The following is a 20810-nucleotide window of genomic DNA, read 5'->3' as shown; positions in this document are numbered from 1 at the left end:
GATGTGATCAGACCACATCACAACCTAATCTGGTAGGCTAGGATGCTCAGAATAACTTCTCTTATCATAATTCATAACTCTCCGTTCGCATCAAATCATCTTCCCTCCAAATCAAATCATTTTCCCAAATTTTCTTTTTGACTTCTCTCTTTCTATCCTGTTTCTCTCCACTCATCTTGGACTTGGAGCCTCAGTTACTCAGAGCTAGGGCATGGAGGTGAATTCCGAGAAAGGCGATCGTCGGCGACGCGTGGGCCTCGTCTACGATGATCGTATGTGTAAGCATGCCACAGCAGATGGTGATCCTCACCCCGAGAATCCCGATCGGATTAGGGCCATCTGGAAGAAGCTCGAAAGCGCTGGAATTCCTCAGAGGTTTCCGCTGCTCTTCTCCTCGACTATTTGTTCTTTTTTACGTTATCTTTGATTGCAAGAAAGTAGATTAGTTAAGGAAGATGATTTGACCAGGTTTGGATTTGATTCCACTCACAGAAAATTAAATATGCTATTTTCTGTTTAATGTCATTTCTTTAAAAAAATTATGTGGTGATTGATAAAAGCATTTGACCATTTGGGGTATTACTAAGTCCCATGTGTAGTAATTCAGATTTGAATTTTTCTGCTAATTGGACTGGAAAATGGGAATTTAGTTTTATTTTGGATGCGCCGAAAATTTCTCCCGGATTGTGCTTCTTGGGTTTCCCTTTTCCACTTTCACTTTCCATTTTTTTTCTCTTTATATGTCAAATTGCTTTCATGCTGTATTGGGTAACATGATGGTAACTCAAATAATCTTCATCTAATATGAATTTTGGCTGAAGCCGGAAGGTATTGACTTGGTTGAATGTTGTTTTTAAATGTGCTCTTCTTTTCTTTCAGATGTGTGGTTTTCAATGCTAAAGAAGCAGAAGATAAACATATACTATCAGTTCACAGCAATAATCATGTCAATTTGATTAAAAATATTAGCTCCAAACAATTTGATTCAAGAAGAAATAGGATTGCGTCAAAGTTTAATTCCATCTATATGAATGAAGGCTCATCGGAGGCTGCTTATCTTGCTGCTGGCTCTGTGATTGAGGTAATAATTCTTAGGCATGCTTTATATATTTGAATGTTTAGGGTTTTTCTTTTTCAAGGAAGAGAAAGAAATGTTCACACATGCCTATATTTTATTAAGAATGTGATAGATTAATCTTCCTACAAGTTAATTATGATGAATATTGTTAATGATTATTTAATTTTCTATATCACAAGCTAAAATATGGGGACAAAAATGGCCTTATGCAAATGGACTACAATGGGCTCTTCTGTTGAATTTTTGTATCACATTTTCTTGCCCTTAAATGACATGATTATGATAAACATATAGTTAAATGTGAAATGTGAAAAGTTCAAAGTGGATTTGTTTGTAGCTCAAACTCTTATTTTTGAAATTATTTAAGTGCATTTCAGCTGGCATTCTTTTTCCTTTTAAGTTTCGAAAATTTTAGTCTCAGTCTCTGAAACTGTAAAATTTTTTACTAGATGCTATTTTTTGAAGAGGAAAACTTTACATAGCCGAATGTTTCAAAGCATGCTCTAGAAAGTTTTTAAAAGGTTGAGTTTGAGTTGCTCTAGTTATCCCTGCACTAAAATGAATTTCAAAACCATGGATGAAAAGGCATGCTCCACTTAATCATGCCATTGAATTTGTGTACCTTTTGGTTTGATTTTCAAAGCTTAATTTTAATTATTTTTCTGAATTAGGTTGCTGAGAGGGTCGCCAAAGGGGAGTTGAGTTCTGCTTTTGCCATTGTTAGGCCTCCTGGACATCATGCAGAGCAAAATGAGCCAATGGGATTTTGTCTATACAACAATGTGGCTATTGCAACAAGTTTTCTCTTGAATGAAAGAGTAAGATATTTTAGTTATTCAGCAACTAAAATCTCTATTTTAGCTTCTTGAATGGTCATGGTATTCTGCATTCCTTGTTTCTAAACCTAGAAATATGCAGTTTGAATTGAAGCTTCATTTTCTACCTTTAGTGAACTCTTTTTATGTTGCAGCCGGACATTAAAAAAATCCTGATTGTTGATTGGGATGTTCATCATGGTAATGGCACTCAAAAGATGTTCTGGAAGGATCCTCGAGTTCTATTTTTTTCTGTTCATAGGTAATAGAAAGTTGAATTACTAAGTTCTTTTTTTCCTCCTGATTGATCTCATTTACTTCTGATGTCAGTGTTACATTGCCTAATATTCACAAATACTCCTGGATAATAGTTGGTTTAATATGCATGAAACATATTTTTGCTATTTACAATTGACATGGATATAGTTAATGATCATGGGAGACACTAAACTTTATTAATTGAATTGTTAAAATATCAATTTTCTTATGACTTTCATCGAAAAAATAGTTCCATACAAGTATACAAATTATTGCCCAAACAAGGAGTTTGTTTACAAAAAAACTGTAATGTAATCACGAGAACAAACGAAAAAAGAAGTTATAAGTCGGTGGCAGTTGGTTTTGATTAAGACATGTCATGTCTGAAGATATTATTTATTCTGACAATAATAATGTTTATTTTTGTGTGCATGAGTGGGTGTATACATTTATATTCTAATCATCGATAATATAAAGGAATCTTTCCAAAACATTATTGATTATTAGGTAATAACTTTATTAATTTTCTACCGTAGAACCAAGTTTATTTCCCAAAATATTATTAATTATTGGAAATGTTAGTTTGTAAAATATTAATTATTAGCGTATCAATTATAATTTTTTGTTGCTTGTCAACAATCTATTTGGTGATCTAACTGTTTTTAGCTTTTAGCTTGATTGGTTTTTGTTGTTCTGAATATTCAAGATTCAAAATTGACCCCTAGTTATAGTGATTGCATGGGTTGTCCTCTTCTGTAGGCATGAGTTTGGGAGTTTTTATCCCGCAAACGATGATGGTTTTTATTATATGACTGGAGAAGGACCAGGTGCTGGATACAATATAAATGTTCCTTGGGAGAATGGACGATGTGGTGATGCTGATTATCTTGCCGTTTGGGACCATATATTAATTCCTGTTGCCAAGGATTTTAATCCAGACATTGTTATAATCTCTGCAGGATTTGATGCAGGTTTAGTGGTTGTAACCTTATCTCTTGGAGATTTGTCAATTATCTTCCCTTTTCCTTCCCCCCCTACTTCACAAGCTTTGTTAGTATCTTTATTAGATGTTTCATTTGAGTTATATCCATCTATGCATAATTGTTTGAATGCCTATTTGATAACCCAAATGGTAGCCTAGTTACTTGGTGTTCTTACGTATAAAACTAGTTTCTAGTTATACATGGTATCTGTTCCATTCTTACTGTTAAATTATTCAAGTAACAAACAATTCCAAGCATTTTATTGTGCACGATGATAATATAGATCAAGATTTATAAAATAAACTTCTTCAATAAAGAATGATATTTATGGCGTGGAGGTTGGGTGTGGGTTGGGATGTTGCAGAAAAGCTGAAATCAAACATGAAAATTCATGCCATTCTTTGTCTATATTTAGCAAATATATGATGCCAATTAGTTATTACAAGAAATGCAGTTTTTAAATTGTTGTAAAAAACCTTGAAAAATAATATTCAAAATTAATTCATGTCAAAGGGCAAGTTTAGTATTGCTGTGATTCATAAAACAACCAATCATTAATAATTAAGATCACAAAGTAACATCAAGATATACAAGTATAGATCTTAGTCATAATGATTGAGTGTAAAGAGATGACAAAATTACGTTAAATTTATGTATACACATTTTAGTGGGTGGGGGGGGAGGCAAACAAATAGAAGGCTTTAAGGGGTGCCTATCAAAAAAAGAGGATGCAACCCAAGGGCGGCACATGATGTATTTAAACAGTGCACAAAGACACTAACAAACACCAAAGCTAAGCTAATCAATCCCCATATTATCCACAAAATCCAAAAAAGACATCTTATGGGAGCCCAAGTCCCTGCTTGACAAAAAAGATAAAAGACTTTAGAACTGAATTTTTCAGCTCCATGCAAGATTGCTACACTCCTTGGGATATTTTTGTATTATGCTCTTTCCAACTTCCAAGTGATCCAAAACATGCTTAATGGGATCATCCTCCAGACATTCTCCCAATTGTTTCCAACAAAAGAGCTGTTCCAGCTGAGAATGGCTTCTTTAATTAAATGAGGAAACACCTAAAACACCAAAAAGAGAGAAGACTGAAGACTGCAATCCATAGGTCCATTTGCAATGAATGATGATGTGTATTGCAGATTCCATATCATCTTTGCAAAGATAAAACTTATTGACCAAGCTTGTCTTCTATTTTATAAGCTGGTCTAAAGTCAAGATTTTCTCCCAAACGGCCTCCCATGCAAAAACCAAACTTAGAGAGCACTCTAGAGTTCTAAATCAGCTAAGTAGGAATGGAGAAAGGCTCCTCAGAGACCAGGTTTTAGTGTGATCTAATGGAAAACTTAAAGGATGCGTTTCTTTTTTAAATTTTTTGGGAGGCATTAAGATACGTCATCATTTTATCTTGTAATTTGCATAGTACTCTTTCAAAGATTTAATATTTCTGTATGGATATCTGCAATAAAAATTTTTTCTCTTCCTTGGCTTTGTTATACATTGATAATTGATAGAGCTTCAATTAGTTGATGAGTGCTGGTTATTTCTGTTTTGGTTCATTTTCTATTTTGTATTTTAATCTTTCTCAATATAATGCAGCAATTGGTGATCCCTTGGGGGGGTGTCATGTCACACCATATGGATATTCTGTTATGTTGAAAAAGGTTAGTTTTGAAATGATTTTTTATTTTTATTTTTTTGGTATGTGTATTTTCTTTGTTATTTGCACAAATGGTATAATGAAGTTGCTTGCATTATTAGGGTAAAAAGAATTGATGACATGGATGACATGACAATATTTCTATTACCTTGATGTTGGATTTGCTTTTGCCTCTTTTTTCTCTAGCTGGAATTACAGTTGGTGTTTATCCTCTCAATTTAGTTTTCAGTAAATTCCATCTCTGAATTCTCTTTAAAGTGGCGTCTACAAGTACTTTATGTGCATTTGCTCTAACAATTTCATTTTTATTGTTCCTTTATTTATTTTTATCAGCTGATGGAGTTTGCTGAAGGAAAGATTATAATGGCATTAGAAGGTGGATACAATCTTGTCTCTTTAGCAAATTCAGTTCTTGCATGTGTTGAGGTTTTGCTAGAAGACAAGCCTATTGCTGGATCTTCAGAGGCCTATCCATTCGAGTCAACATGGCGTGTAATACAAGCAGTAAGTTTACATTTCTCAGTATCTTTTACTTCAGGTTGTCCATTTCGCCTCTTGGATCTCTTTACAATTACCTCTGTATTATCATGGCACTACCTGCTTCTTGTTTGGCTAATTCATTAATATTCTTTGTTTCAGGTTCGCCAAGAATTGAGTGCATTCTGGCCAACTCTTGCAGATGAATTACCAAAGAAGCTAACCAGTTGTAAAGCATCTCCACTTCAGGTGATGCTTCTTTACTCATTTTATTCTAAGTGTACAATCATGTCTGTACCTAAGATTCATGGGCTGATACAGTTAATAAAACTTTTATATCCTAAGGATAGTTTTCGGTTAGTAAGTCTCATTTGAGTAACCTAAATATCTGAGGTTGTAGAATCTGCGACAATTCATTAGTTATATTTATTCTATGGCTCTGATAAAAAAATAAAATAAAAATTCTATGGTTGCTAAAGAAAGAGTATGTGTTCATGAGATTAACAAAGCCAGTGCAATGCTCATGTTACCTCTTAGGAAAGTGTTGTATTTTTTTAGATTTTGTTTTGATTGAGAACATCTTATTAAGGTAAAAAGCGATGGAAAAGTTTGGAGGAAACCCCACTCCTCGTCTTCCGAAAAAGAAAAAAAAAGCTTGTTAAAGGAGGTTACTGCAACAGAAGCAGTATATCAATACTAATAACAATTTATACAAAACCACCTTAAACATCTATCATAAGTGGACATGCCTTTTTAACACAAAAAATTAAAAATCATCTTAGTCCAACAACACCAGCTTCTCATTTCCTTTCTCTTAAACATCTAATCATATGTGAACATGCCAAAAAAGGAAAAACATCTTAGTGCTACACCACCACTTACTCAGCTCCTTTCTCTTTTCTCTGATTTTCCTTTTACTTATTTATGAAGGTATCCTTAGAGTTGTCACTGAAATTGTTGAACATTTTATCTTGATCCATGTCCCTGAAATAGTGAACCATAGGCATCCCCATTGTTGTCAAGGGAATTATACAAATATTGTTATTATATATTTTTTTGGATCAGATAATTTATACAAATATTTTAGTGAAAGAAGCATTAAATTGAAGACATAAGTCAATGACAATGAAATTAGTGTTCAAATTTTTTACTCATTTGTGTTAGTTTATTAGGTGGAGCAGGTTAGCCACACTAATTTGGGGGTGGGGGGGCAGCGCAGTTGGTATGTTCCAGGTATAGTGTGTCAAATCTGTGGGAAGAACAGAAGAGCAATGAAACTTTGCTTTTTGATCTGGTGAAGAGATGTTAAGATTGGGACTAGGGTAACTAAAATCTCAGCATAATTGGAGATGGGCGGTGGTGGTTTGTCTTGCCAGAGTCCTCTAACACCAGCCCTCATGTGCGTCAAATCACTAGCACCTTCCATAAGATTCTGGCTAGAAGCATACAAGTACCATCATGTGCATGGGTGTTTGGAACCATGTTTTTAGGGGTGTAATTACTGATTTGACTGCAAAAGCAATAAGATATCAATTTCAATATGGAATGTCACTCTCAACGCCACGGGATACGGTTGATTGGCTAATGTTTCAAAATTGAATGTTGGTTCATTCGAACCATATAAACTTATATCCAGAACTCCCAGTAAGAGAAAGTTGGAACCTCCTGTGGTGTTCAAAATAAACTTTGTAGCTGAACACAGATGTTTCTTTCCTCCCACATGTACAGAAAGAAATAGATAAACCGGAATGAATTCTAACTCCTGCATGATGAAAAAATTAAGGCAAAAGGTCCTGGTAAGAACATGATCCTATTGATTGGTATGGATTGCCAACACCAGGAAGTGGAATAATCGGGATTTTCAAGCAACTGGCCAAGCTGAGGGAAGAGAAGAGGTTCTTAATAGCCTCCTAGTAGATCCAGGCTTGAAACCTTAAGTTGAAAACTCAGCAATCATAGAAGATTTCAAAAGTGGGTTTAGGATTCCCCATAAGTTGATTCCATTCCATCATGGCCCTTTTAGGTCTTGTATAGAGGGCTGGCGATTGCCAGCTAACTTGGTCAAAAGCTCAAAGTTAGTACTGGGTTTGTTTGCAGCCTTGTGAATCAAGAGGGTTTGGCAATAGCATTGATGAGTTAGGACCCCAATATGGCATGTGCTGCACCAAGGTTGACATTAGTCCAAATGAAAAGGTGTTCAGTTAGTATGAAATTTTAGAATCCACCAATGTTTAATGTTCCATTTTGTGGGTGGGGATTGATTAATCCTTTTTCATTTTTTTCTCTATTATTTTTTTTATTCCTGCCTTTGATTGTATACATCCTGTGTGGATGGGCGTTTTGGCATTCTTTATCCTTTTCCAATAAAAATGAAAGTATAACAAGAAACCAAGAAAGTAAACTGAAGTGATGAATGTCCACATTTAGCATCGGGAAATAAATGAGTTTTTGACCTTTTTGCTGTTAGACGTCTTTTGTTCTTTTTCCTCTGGCAACTCTTATTTTTCAGTGCTTAATGCTATATGTGCGGCCTATAAGATGCTTATGTTGATCTTCCAGCAGCTTCTGGTCGCAAGCTCTGATTCTGAAGATGAAAGTGACATAGATCTGCATATTGGAGCAGAAAATCTTGAGGCAGTTGTTCAGGATGGCCTTTCAAAACTGAAAGTTGATGAAGATAGTCATGGTAAAGAGATATCTTAAATGCCTCATCTGAAAATTCTTTTCCTTTTTATTTTTCTTATGTGAGGGGCTTGAAAGTGGACACAGATCTGGTGGCCACCTGGAGATCAGAGTTGTCAAAAATTGATGTTTGGTATGCCTCTTTTGGATCGAATATGTGGAAATCAAGATTTCTGTGCTACATTGAAGGTGGACAGGTAAGGTTTTACTTACTCCACAAAAATGTCCCTAAATTACTTAAATCCTGAAACAGATCTTGGGGCTTTGTTTGGATCATGTAAATTGGTAGGGAAAGAAAAAAAATGTAGGAAAGAATTTAAAATATTTTCTTTGGTTTACTGTGGAAAATAAATGTAATGAAAATTATTTAGAAATTTTACTTTTTCAGGCTTTTTTATTCTTTATATAGTAAAGAAAAGAAGATTAATAAATTTGGAGAAACAAGCAAAAAAATCTATGAAGTTTAAATTTACTTATTGTGTTCCTTTTTTTTTTTTCTGTCTATTTTCTGTTCCTTGTACTTTTCCTTGAACTTTCCAAGATCCATAGAGGTAATTGATTGTGTAGCTTCAAAGATTGTCAAACATTTGAATGGCATTTATTGTTTTTTGTTTTGCCTTGAGATATCAATTTTGAGCAGTCATCCTTATCCTACGAAATACAAGAATCACTTACAATAATAAGCTTACTTTATGCCAAAGAATGAAGTAAATCAAAGGAAAAAAAATGAAAATTACAAAATAAAATAAAATAGAGCGAAAAACAAGAGAAAACATGATAAGAAGAAACGTACCTTGCTTCTCCTCCTAATGTCATTTTGGGTTACCTTTTATTGTTTACCTCAAGAAACATGGAAATGGATCTTCCTCTTGATCACTTGTTGCAAAAGGTGCAACTTTTCAAATTTCCTTCCAAGAGGACTATGGCTGAGCACTGCCTTGATGCACATGCTACCAAACTGGAGCAAAATTTGTTATGTCTTTGACCATTTGTGTAGCCTGGGTACTGCTAGCTGTGCATGGCCTTAAACATACTGCAAATCAGTTTTTTTTTTTCATTTTTATGTTTCCTCCTTTAACATTTGTGAAATAACTTCTAGTTGGAAGGTATGGAAAAGCGATGTTCCGGTTCAGTGGATAGAAACCCACCAAAAGAGATTATGTGGAAGACTGTCCCTCATCGTTTATTCTTTGGTCGTGATCATTCCAGCATATGGGGTCCTGGAGGGGTTGCTTTCCTTAATCCTGAAGAAAACAAGCAGGACAGAGCTTACATTTGCCTATATAGAATTACGTATGTATTTCTTGAGCTCCATCTCCCCTGCTATTGTAATTGCTTCTTTTTATCTTAGGATAAGTAATCCGAGTCTCTATGGGACTAGTCCTTACTTGGAATATTTTTATTCCTCAGATAATTTCTTAAAGATTCAAATATTTTAATGGGATGCTGGTACTTCTAAGATGAATAGACTTCTTGCTTGTTTCATCCACTGAGTTGATTTACAATTCTTGATTTTACTCAGTCTTGAACAGTTCAACGATGTTCTGCTTCAGGAGAATGCTTCAAGTTATGACATCAGTTCTCCTTTGTTTGATTTAGTGGCTTTAAACTCTATTGCTGACAAACAGTCCATCTCTGTGGAGTTCAAGGTATGTCCACAGGTTGCATGAACTACGTCTTTGTGAAGCCCACTTTGTTTAGGTTGCAATTAGCATATTTGTGTTTGAACTATCACCTAATTTGAAAAGTCCATGCAGACATCTGAGCCTCTCATGTCAGAATTTTAAGCTCAGAAAATATCATTGTTTATATTGTAGATGGTTGTTAAATCCCCCCAACCTCTTTTACCTCTGTCATTCAATTAATATTAATATCTTTTAATAGATTAATGATATTATGGCTAGACATTTGTTGCTTCAATTGGATTGGGCACCTTTTGGTTGGCCTTTTGAGAGCTTTCCTTGTCAAGAAAAATGGAATTAGATTTCTTTTTCTTTTTCTGGACTTTGCTTTATCTACAAACTGCATCCCAGAACCTGGAAACATGTCTGCTTAATTTCTAAAAAGCATAGAATTATTGTCCATCTCAGTTTATTCTCAAATATCGTCCTGCTTCCGTGACTGTCAATAACCACCAACAATTGAGAGTTGTTAAATCGAACCATTTACACATTCTGAGACTTTTTTTTTCTTCTTATTTTTACGCATTTTCCAACTTTTAATGCTCTGTTTAACTAATTATATTTCTCCCATCATAATAGTTACCTGAAGCTGGCAAAAGAGTGAAATTATGGACCACTCATTTTATCTACCAAGATCTATGTGGAAATCATCAGGATTGTGCCTTATTTATTGTATTCTTGGCCAAAAAAACACACTGAACCATTGCAGAAGTTAATTTATATTAGGTGGCAACAATCTCTGTTGAATCAATTATCATTTATCTATTATTGTTTTTTAGCCCAAGTTATGTGGTGGTTGTGTTTGGAGAAAGGATTTCTCATCTTTCTTTATATTTACATATTTTTTTTTATTCTAATTAAAAATATATATATTTTTAGCTTTGCTTTGTGTGTATCCTTGCTCCATCTCAAAGCTTCTTGGTTTTTATGCAGTCGGGCTGGTATCGTAACGTCCTTTATTTGGGAAAGGAGTGTGATATTCCAATTCTGACTCTCACGTAAGCATAAATGCATAATGTTTCTTCCTCTTGAATTCTCCTTCGGTTGTCTTTTTATTTTTATCTTAATTTTTCCCTCTAAAGATAGTTATAGCATTTGTAATGGTTGGTACAAAAAGAAATGTACTTACCCCTTTTTGTTCTTTTAAATTGTGGTTCAGATGCCCACTTTCAGATGTTGAGGCCTTCAAATCGGGAGCCCTTCCCATGAGTGCTCCAAGCAAAGAATATGCCAACACCATAATAAGAGGCCTGACAGAAGGAAAACAGCTCTCAGAAGAAGAAGCCATTGCTTACATTCAGGAAGCTTCTACAAAGCCATTTGTGATTTCCACCCCTAAACCCTTCGCCTGCTTTGTTTCCTGAAGACCATTTGAAGGAAATCAGCTTGCAAATATGGGTAAAACCCTTTGATAGTATTAAAATTATGATGTGCTTGCTGTGATAGTATTAAAATTATGATATGCTCCCCTTTAGTAAATTCTCTGTACAATATGATGATGCAGTTAATATTATTCTAATTTGCTTATAATCATGAATTACTTGTATTTTATTTTATTTTTATCAAATTAATCCTTGTTAACCCAAGTTTCATGTCAAAATTCAATTCCTGTTAAACAATGTTCCAAAATCTTAGAATTGGGTGAAGTGGCTCTCAAATTTGCAACATAAAAATAACAAAACAAAAAATTTTGGGAATGAGACCATCTTACCTATATGTTTGTAAGGGGAAATGAAGGTAGCTTGACAGCATAATATACCGGTAGCACACAACCAATCGAGACACTAATCGACCAACTGCCCAACCAGTCGATGCTTTGCCAACAATGGTCACCTGCAAAACCCCAATGGCTAATAGAGTGGTTTGTTGTTGATCGGTTAAGCTATAACTTGTGTCTAATAGCTAGTTTCAGCTTAAACATCTATTTAAAGTTTTGAAATTCATTTAGGAAGTTGCATTGATGGAGTATTATTCCTATTGATTGAAATTGAGCCTTTTATTTTATTTTTTGAGTACATTCAGTGGGTGGGTGTTTGGTAAATCAATTAAATAACTTAAAGTGATTTGATAACTTGATTTAAGTATTAAGTAAATTAAGTGTGGTAAAATAATTTAATAATATGATAAAAATGATTTTAAGTGATAAGTAAAAATAATTAATTGATCCTTAAGTCTATATATTTATTTTACCTTTTTATCTTTATTTGTCTTAATTATATCCATGATTTTTTTTTTATTCCACAACTTTTATTGTTACTCGACCTTCTTTGTCCTGTTATAATTTGAGATAATAAAGATAAATCAATTTGACGATTTAGAATAAATATTAATTTAATTTATCAAACAATCTTAACACTTAAAGTAATAATTAAATAATAAGTTTTAAATTAACAATTTAAGTATAATTTAATTTAAAATCAACTTAAGTTATTAAATAATAAATATTAAATTTTATCAAATACCCCCTTACAATGAAACTTATGAAATTCTATTAATGCACCTTGAATTTAAATATCCTTTGTCTCATATTCCATTCAAAACCAAGCATTGATAATTTTTTATTTTTCTAGTGATTGTTTGAGTGTGGGAGAACGACTTGAGGTTTTTAAAGGTAAATGAATTCGAGTATGCAAAAATTAGAGGACTTTGATTGAGAAATTCCTTGAATTAATGGAATAGTCTAGGAAACAAATAAAAGGAGTGGAGAAATCGATCTTTGAACCACTATAAAAATTATGTGTGCATCTCTTTTCACCTCTCTATTTAATTTTAGAGTAGTAAGTTATCATTTATCATATTTTTTTTTATCAAAAATTAAAATTTAGACTAGGATTGATTCTTGGAAAGTACAAAGAAAATAAAAAAAATATTAAAAAAATGATTTATTTTTTTTTTTCATATTTGGTTTCATTATGAAAAATACAAAAAAAAAAAAATCAAATATAATTAAAATTAGTTAGAATTTTATACATTTTAAAATTATTTAATCCTTATATTATAGATGAAAATAAGTAAAAGGAATTTAAGTGTATAAAAATAATTTATTAATTTAAAATTTTTTTTTCCTTTTATTTTCTTTCCCTCAAAATTTCCGAAAATCAAACATAACTTTATAATTTATTCAACACCCAATCCGATCCCATCTTGAGTTTATTATTAAGAATGGATTAACCTTGACTTTACAGTGAGTCTCACTTATTAATATTACAAGATAATTAAAAATCATTGTAAATTGTGATATAAACTTAAAGAAATATTTATATTTTCTATTTAAAAAAAAAAAATCAAGTTTTCTCAAACTTGAATACTTGAATATAAGATACTCACAATATCCATGAACCCAGCACATCTGTGGTTGATTCTCCCCATCCTTGATTAAGCAATCACAGTAGAAATTATCGTAGATTGTTCCTCATTGAAGCTCAAGGACAGAAAATTTTGGTACCCAATATGGGAATATGTTCACAGTACAGAAAAATGAAGATGGTACAATTGTACTAACCATCCCCTTTACATTTTCCCTCATGGAAGATCACATTTTCTTCCAACATATCAATATATCAATCTCTAGTGTTGTTTCCATGTTCATGGTTTGGATTCCTCTTGAGAAAAAAACAATTGGGTGTATCTGTGTAATCTGTCGATTTAGATATGATGTTATGCCCATCTCTTATAAAAATGGACGGGAAATGGATTAGAGTTGATAGCAGGTTCTAAGCCACCTCTTGTAGAGAAGATCCCTTTTTGTCTATAGACAAGCTTGAAACTTCCCGCATGTTATTGTTGTTGAGTCCTCCATTGAAATGGTCTCTAAGGAACTCCACGGCCATGAATGTAAGAGCAGAGGCTGGAATATACCATACAATCCTGGGAATGCTCCCTCTGAACATTCCTTTGACACCTTCGGTCATCCATATCCTGTGAATTGCGTCCAACCAGCCATTGTAGCTAAGGAGGCACAACATAAGAAAGTAAAGCCATTAAGCAAATAAATAAAAAAAACCATCGAAGTATCTCGCTACGAGTGGAAAACAATGCTACAGAAATCATATTTAGTCTTACTTCTATTTCTGCTTTATATCAGAAGGTAATGTCATTGATTGATTTGGAAGAAGAAAAAAAAATCCAAAGGAAAATGGGATATGCTAAAATTAAAATTCAGTATCATTTTGAATCCTGCTGATTACAAGGGTACCTCACTCTACAAAAGACACTTTCTCCATCTTTATTGAACTTGTGAAGTTCTAGTTGCTTTGTAGTTTGAGACACGGATTAAGCTAAAAGACAACACAATTGAGATTCATATTTTCAATCCCTCAAAATGAAGTACTAATTTCCTTGCTGATGAAGAAAGGAAGAGGGTGAGGGTGGTTACATCCTTAGAGAACTGACACAGCGCCTAAAATGGCCTTTGAATGAAGAGGTGCATGTGTGTGTGTTGAGAGAGAAAGAGAGAATTGACACAGCACTAAAAATAGCCTTTGAATGAAGGTGTGTGTCGAGGAAAGAGAGACAAAGACAGACAAGTCCCACACAAGATATTTCTACCTCATAAAAAAGAACAATACCTTGAATTTGATCCCTGCACTTGCAATCTTGTCTTGATGACATCCAAAGGAGTGGTTAGATATGCACTAAAACCTGTATGATTTAGAGTACTATTAATTAGTTTTTTGGCATCGTCTTTTGAATATATCCTTCTAAGATGGAGAAACAAGGGAAGCCATTGCCAAAAAAATGGCACCAAGCAGACCACATACCACCAGCTAATCCTCCCAACACGAGTCCCTCAACAGAACTATTCACATTATAATCTGAATTGGGTATCCATTTTTGCTTCCCATGCTCTGCTAAATCTTTTAGAGCTTCATAAGAAGTTACCTGAAAAGTAAACCAAAAAAAACATGTGAAACAAAATAATGTAACAAAGACTTAAATCCAATATTAGCATTCGAAAAAACGATGATAATTCAGAACTCAAATAACATGCACATGTATAAGGATAAAATGATGAGGCTGTCAAGGAAAAGAATGGTGAACTGGAGCTGACATGGAGACAAGCAATTAACTGCCCTATGATATACCAATGACAAAAACACAAGCTAGGTGAATCTTCTTCATTTAAAAGGAATATCTGTATGACAAGAAGAAAATTTAAAAAAGGAAGAAAGGAAAATGGTTGATTCTATTGGGTGTTGTGGTGGGAAGGCATGGTAGAAGCCCAGTCCGCATCACACGTTCTCTGATTGACATGAAAATCTCTGCTCCAAGAATTCAAGCAGATGTGATTGGTTCAGCAAACAAACTCAACATTAAAAGAAAAATCATAAATTTTTTATTGAATTTGAAATGCCTTGCTCCTCAATTTTTTTCTTCTTTTGTTCTTGGGATGCAAAGGAACTCTAGTTGAAGTGCTTAATGTTATATGGGATAACATTTCAAATATTTATTTCAAACATTGTGGTTTTGGAAATTGAACGCTAATTGCTCAACAATACTGCTAATAAGCAAGGACCTGAAAACATAATGGACACAAATTGCTAGAAATTAATCTATTTTCCTTCCACTGCAAGATTCCCAAAGAAATAAGCTGGCAAACTAGGAAATCTTCCAGAACCACCAGCAGCTTCACCCTTTTCTTTTCCTGCCATGCATAAACTCAAGCTACAAATACTTTCTGACAAGGGTTATAACTTGCAGACTTTCTCAAATCTTGGATGTAAGATTCAGAAAGGAGCACCAGAAGCTAGGGTTTCAACCAAGGGAATTCACTTTAAGAACATTAACTGTTCAGTTCAGATCATCTCATCTTGAAAAATGTATCTTAACATTGTAAAACAAACAGGAACATTATTCCAGAGAGCTGGCAGTAGCCCATGCCACCAACAGCCTCATAACTCCAACATTCTTGATGTGTCATTAGAAATGCTATTTACAAAAGACTACTAAAATCAATTCATTGGCTAAAGTCATTTACAGTATTTTTCCAACCTATCAAGTATCAACTAGTGCAGAATCTCAGATACCTTTTTCACTTCTAAAATGCAAGTAAATTTATAAATAAATAAAGCAACAAAATATGGAAACAGTAAACTCTCTAGTAAATTGATATACCATGAGCCCAGAAAATGGCACATCCCTGGCAAGTGTAGACCAATATCTGCCAAAATGACCAAAAAAGAAACTTAGAAATAAAGAAAATATGATATGGATCTAGAAGACACAATTTGTATGAATGCAATGTATTGGTGGGCAACAGTTCCAATTGGATAGTTTTGGCATCATGACAAAACTAATTGCGTAAGTCACAAGCTTCCAATTTCCTAGACACATTTACATGAAATATCTGGAAAATTTCTTCCATCTAAGTAGTTTGTTCAGGCAACATACCATTCCATACCTATTAAGTGGGTGGAATGGAATAGAGAGCCCCATAAGTCAATCATCACTTGGGGGGTTCACAGGGAAGGAGAACAAGGAATCTGCAATTCAAAAGGTCCACTCTGAACTCAACATGGTTATTTTCCACCAAAGGGAAGGGTAATTCTCAGGCTTTCTAATGCATACTGAAGCCATCAGAACATCAAGGAAGATAACTTATTCTCTAAATTGGATTCCTGAAAGTGCAAAATCAGATTCCAATAACCTTACTATAAAAGGTACTATAAGTCTAGAAGAACTCTTGGGCAACATTTTGCCCACTTAGCCATATATTTTTTCCCTTTTGCTCCTTTACACAGCTACCAAATTTGCTCTTCTGACTTTCTTGTCACTTTTTCTGAACAGGCCCACTGTCCTTAAAAAGGACATTAGGCGCCATATTACAGACCTCGGAACAATCATATTTATTCATAGGTCCTCAATGCATCATGAAGTATTCAAAGTTAAATAACTATATTCCATGGTCTATAAAATCAGCAAAGGGTTGATTTCAAGATGTACCCTGCATATAATCCTTTTAGGCCCTGCTCCTTCCATATTGAACAGCCAGCCTGAAACATTCCTGCATAATAACCATACATTTGTGGACCAGGTCTTGTATGGGCAGTACCATTTATGATAACTGAACTCCAAGTTGTCTTTGTGCCTTGGACCTGCATGCGTTGCTTCATCACTTCACATGGAACATATACAAAAGAGCCAAGTGTGTCTCCTGTAACGCATATAGAAGAGAAGACAAGATTTTGAGGTATGCCAACAGATCATAAATCCAAAATCATTCAAATTACTAATTTAAATTAAAATATTTACCCATGTTGTAACAGCATAGCATAGATTTGACCAATTTCAAACTCTTGCACACTGCTCATGTGCATAAATTGTAAGGTGTTTTCAGACATCAAAGTCTTAACACACAACAAGATTAAAATATTGATATTACGTGCATCAATAGTGTGCATGGAGGATTCAACTAGCTTGTGATTCAAAGCTGGTATCCATACAAAGGCAAAAAAGTTCTGGTTTATTTAAATCTATCAAAAATAATAGATAGTGAATGCCATAAGCTACCAAATAAGAGGCAATTATAAATTTCTGTAAAACCAGTGAAGACAAGAATGAGAAGGAAAGTAATCTTAAATAGGAATAATCCAGAAGAATATTATTGATTACATCAATATCACTCAAATTCATCAATATTGGTTGGTAAAACCAACCCACTCAATACATGTAGCTTTTATGTCCTACAATAATAAAGCCAACATTTTTTTTTGGCCCTATTGGGACTTGAACTTGAAACCTCCCACATATCCCTATCAATTCCTTGCAACTTGAGGCAGGCATCAAAGTTGTCCCCATCATTAGAAGTTGTTCAGGCATAATGATTGTAAGGAGAGAAAAGGAATCATCTCAGATAAATGACTCAGGAATTAGAATTTGCTCAAAGACATTTGTGAATAAAACTATACATTCATGTCATTCAAAAACATGTATAATATTGCCATAATAGACAAATTGTAAAATAGAAAAACCCGGCTCATCAAGCTACACTAGAGTTTATATTTTATGTCTTTGTATCAGAAGTGTGGAACTTTACACAGAATGCACTCAAAATTCAACATAACATACATTTTGTGATCATTTATCTTGTCATTTGCAACAAAGGGAGCATCTAAAGGAAATTTATGCAGTCCTGACATGATTCAAGTGAGATGATAATAAAGGATCACCAGAACAGCTTACCAACACTTCCAGCAATGAAATGGGCCCAGTGGCCCTCAAGGCTGGGATGTGATTCTTCAATCCATTTTTTGGTGGACTCGATGACACCAAAATATGTTGCTCCGGTTGCAAGAGAACCGGTTAGCCCAGGAGTTATACCTCTATAAAATCCTATAAACAAAAAATTAGTTCAGAGCAAGTATATGAAATGGTGACTATGCTGACATCGGATGAAGAAATTAAAACTTCCACAGTTCAATTTTCACATCATGGATGTAGTGTACATTGACATTGAAAAAACATGACTTCACATATCCTCATTATCTTCAACAGTTAGATAAACCCAATGCGACTGAGAGATACACACCGACAAAAAAAAAGTTTGAGATTAAATGAGAGTATAAAGAAATTATTTTAATAGCCTATCAAAAAACAATAAATAAATGTTTTTAATTTTTATGAGTGAACATGCATATATTCACTCAAACTGACATGTAAAAGAAAAGGAAACGAATACTAACAAAAATGAAAGAAAATGTACCTCTCAACCCATCAGCAGCCCAGATTGTATGCACCATCTGAATTATAGTTTTTTGGTTCTAAGGCAGCAAAACAAAATATCAAAAAACTATAAAATATCAAGAACCAATGAATCTCCCAACCAAAAACTTTAGCAAGACGTATTTAATAAGATTGAACACCCATAGAATTTTAAAGTGAAACATGCAAGATATCAAGGCAACTGTACTGAATTGCTCTCACATTTTCATTTGTACATTGTATTATGCCAAGTGCCCAAGGGTACATACCTGGCCTCCCCTTAAAATAGCTTGACTTTGAATTCGGGTCTTCACAGTATCAATTGGATGCATCATTCCTTCCCCAAAAGCCCCAGCCATAGCTCCCCATACAAATTCCCTCCATACTGCAAATACAAGGTATAAATCAATCATAAACATCTGCCACTGCATATAAACTACAGAAATGGAACACTCCCCAATGGGTTCTCTATATGAATCTTTCGACCAACACAATGGCATGTAGGGGTGGCAAAGTTTGATACAATTCACCAATACGACTCGAACTCAAGACGTTTTTCGTAGGTTTAGGTTAAGTATAATTGGATTTGAATCAAATTTGTGCCGAACTACATGACCCATTTAATAAATAGGTAGTTTTTAGGTCAACTTGCATAACATGAATTTAACCTGAATTGACCCATTGATTAATCTAATTATAATTTTAAACTATTTAACCCTTGGTTGAAATATTAATCATATGGATTTATACAAGATCTACCTCAACTTGATTATTAAATAGGAAGACCAAGTTATTAAATGGGCTAAATGGGTTACATGATGTGTTACCTATTTAATATATAGGTGGTATTTGGGTTTATGTTTATGACACGATTATTATCCATGTCGGGTTTGAGTTGATCTATGTGGTAGAATACCTAAGGTTTAACACGACCCACCAACACAAATTGCCACCCCTTGTGGCATGCCAAAAATTTGTTACAAGGCCTTTAGGCATTATACTTTTCCAGATGATAAATTGGAGCATATACTAGTATTAGGACATTCATGACTAAATGACTGAATAAACAACAACACAGTTCTTCGATGCTCCACCTTAAAGCATGCTGACACAACCACCTCCTCCGCATTACCCCTTTTCATTTCCCATACCAAAGCAACAACAGAATCAAACCAGTCCATAACTGCAATAGAATCTACATTACGTGAACTCTCGCGTTTCAAAATTAAATTGGCTCGAGGAAATAGAAAAATGAAAACAGCAGCAACAGCAATGGCTCAGCCAGCTTTTAGCAATTATTGACTCGACTTAAGGTGGGTTCTTCATTTCCACGAAAATGAACAGCAGAAGGGAAAATGCGAGATTTCAAATTAATTTATCTTTCCTTATCATTTCCTGTGTTTTCTTGGCGACCAAACAATGGTAATGCCCATATTGAAAAGGACAAACAGAGTAGAAAAAAAGAAGCATACCAAAGAAGTTACTGGGATTGGAAGGTGGGTTGGCTGAGTGAGACATTGAAGCTTCGACTTGTACAGAGAAGGTCGTTGGGGCGCTCTCTTATTAGGGTTTAGTGTGGGAAGGAGTGGGGTTTTTCAATTCAAATCTCCTTTTATGGGTATATAATTTCCAGCCATAACGTCGCTGAGTATGAATTCGTTGCTAGTCTTGTGTTTCTGAAAATAATTCTAAAAATTGAATTTATTGTTTTTTAAAATACAATTGAATTAATAATTAAAATTAATTAGCCTAATAAAAATATCATTATTTTGTTTGTTTTATTTATTTATTTTAGATTATTCAACATAATTTTTCAATTTACAATCCTTAAAAAACTATGTTCGATTATCGAAAAATATTAACAAAAAAAAAAAGTTAAGAAAAATAATTTTTTTCATATTTGATTTCAACTTGAAAAATAAAAATAAAAATTTAAATATAATTTAAATTAATTATAAATTTATATATTTTAAAATTATTTAATATTTATATAGTTACCGGTAAATGCAAAAACTATATTTTTTTTCCTAAATCTTTTTAATAATTCTATTTAAAATTGAAAAATGGAATAATTTTGAAATTATTTTTTATGTTAAGATTTAAAAAAAAATACGTTACTCCCCCATAAAACAATATTATTATCATGGTTACATTTTTTTTTTCTAAGGAAAACAAAGAAAAAGGGAAAGTGAAAATAAAATAAAATGAAAAATGAAAAACTTATTTAACTTTAAATGAATCACAATGAATTTATATTAAGTAAAATAATTTTTTATTATATTTATTTTTATAAAATTTTAATATTAAACTAAAATTAGGGAAAATAATAACAAAATAGTGACAATAAAATAGTGAATATGGCACCTAATTTGGTCCAAGAGTTAAAGGAAAAATAAAATAAAATAAAATAAAAAAGAGATGGAAAAACGACACCGTATTGTTGGGCAAAGAAGCACGAGTGGT

General features: G+C 33.5%; 2 protein-coding genes across 8 annotated transcripts; one reads left to right on the top strand and one right to left on the bottom strand.

Moving 5' to 3' along the window:
* The first annotated feature begins 4 nt into the window (after positions 1-4).
* Positions 5-11203, top strand: LOC117904724 (histone deacetylase 5). 7 transcript variants are annotated; one of them, XM_034817479.1, is made up of 14 exons: positions 14-375; positions 880-1081; positions 1750-1896; positions 2049-2155; positions 2911-3122; positions 4746-4810; positions 5140-5310; positions 5446-5532; positions 7843-7969; positions 8044-8162; positions 9065-9258; positions 9488-9614; positions 10581-10645; positions 10807-11203. In XM_034817479.1, the coding sequence occupies exons 1-14, from the start codon at positions 212-214 to the stop codon at positions 11009-11011; spliced, it is 1992 nt and encodes a 663-aa protein (XP_034673370.1). In that variant the 5' UTR covers positions 14-211; the 3' UTR covers positions 11012-11203. The 7 variants fall into 7 exon arrangements, 5 of the variants coding, with proteins under 5 accessions (XP_034673375.1, XP_034673370.1, XP_034673372.1 ...); XM_034817481.1 differs by having other exon boundaries at positions 16-375; positions 7846-7969; XM_034817482.1 differs by having other exon boundaries at positions 16-375; positions 8053-8162.
* A 1827-nt stretch (positions 11204-13030) lies between these two features.
* On the bottom strand, positions 13031-19963 carry LOC117904318 (mitochondrial substrate carrier family protein E). The gene is made up of 9 exons (XM_034816865.1): positions 19820-19963; positions 18617-18732; positions 18349-18406; positions 17829-17978; positions 16590-16800; positions 15762-15807; positions 14408-14528; positions 14216-14288; positions 13031-13595 (listed from the first exon to the last, which is right to left on the bottom strand). Exons 1-9 carry the CDS (start codon positions 19863-19865, stop codon positions 13361-13363), a joined length of 1056 nt encoding a protein of 351 aa, XP_034672756.1. The 5' UTR covers positions 19866-19963; the 3' UTR covers positions 13031-13360.
* Positions 19964-20810: the final 847 nt, after the last annotated feature.

Source organism: Vitis riparia, chromosome 17, assembly GCF_004353265.1.
Source record: "Vitis riparia cultivar Riparia Gloire de Montpellier isolate 1030 chromosome 17, EGFV_Vit.rip_1.0, whole genome shotgun sequence".
Lineage (NCBI taxonomy): Eukaryota > Viridiplantae > Streptophyta > Magnoliopsida > Vitales > Vitaceae > Vitis > Vitis riparia.
The sequence above is the reverse complement of the archived record's forward strand: the minus strand, read 5'-3'. Positions and strand labels throughout refer to the sequence as shown.

What these genes read in the sequence shown, in the direction of transcription:
- LOC117904724 (XM_034817479.1), top strand. Translation starts at nt 212, where the DNA reads ATGGAGGTGAATTCCGAGAAAGGCGATCGTCGGCGACGCGTGGGCCTC. An exon ending in AGCGCTGGAATTCCTCAGAG is followed by an intron (nt 376 to 879) that starts GTTTCCGCTGCT and finishes CTTTTCTTTCAG; the next exon opens with ATGTGTGGTTTTCAATGCTA. An exon ending in ATTCTGTTATGTTGAAAAAG is followed by an intron (nt 4,811 to 5,139) that starts GTTAGTTTTGAA and finishes TATTTTTATCAG; the next exon opens with CTGATGGAGTTTGCTGAAGG.
- LOC117904318 (XM_034816865.1), bottom strand. Translation starts at nt 19,865, where the DNA reads ATGTCTCACTCAGCCAACCCACCTTCCAATCCCAGTAACTTCTTTG. An exon ending in TGCCATTTTCTGGGCTCATG is followed by an intron (nt 14,529 to 15,761) that starts GTATATCAATTT and finishes TTTACTTTTCAG; the next exon opens with GTAACTTCTTATGAAGCTCT. An exon ending in GTTGGGAGGATTAGCTGGTG is followed by an intron (nt 14,289 to 14,407) that starts GTATGTGGTCTG and finishes TAAATCATACAG; the next exon opens with GTTTTAGTGCATATCTAACC.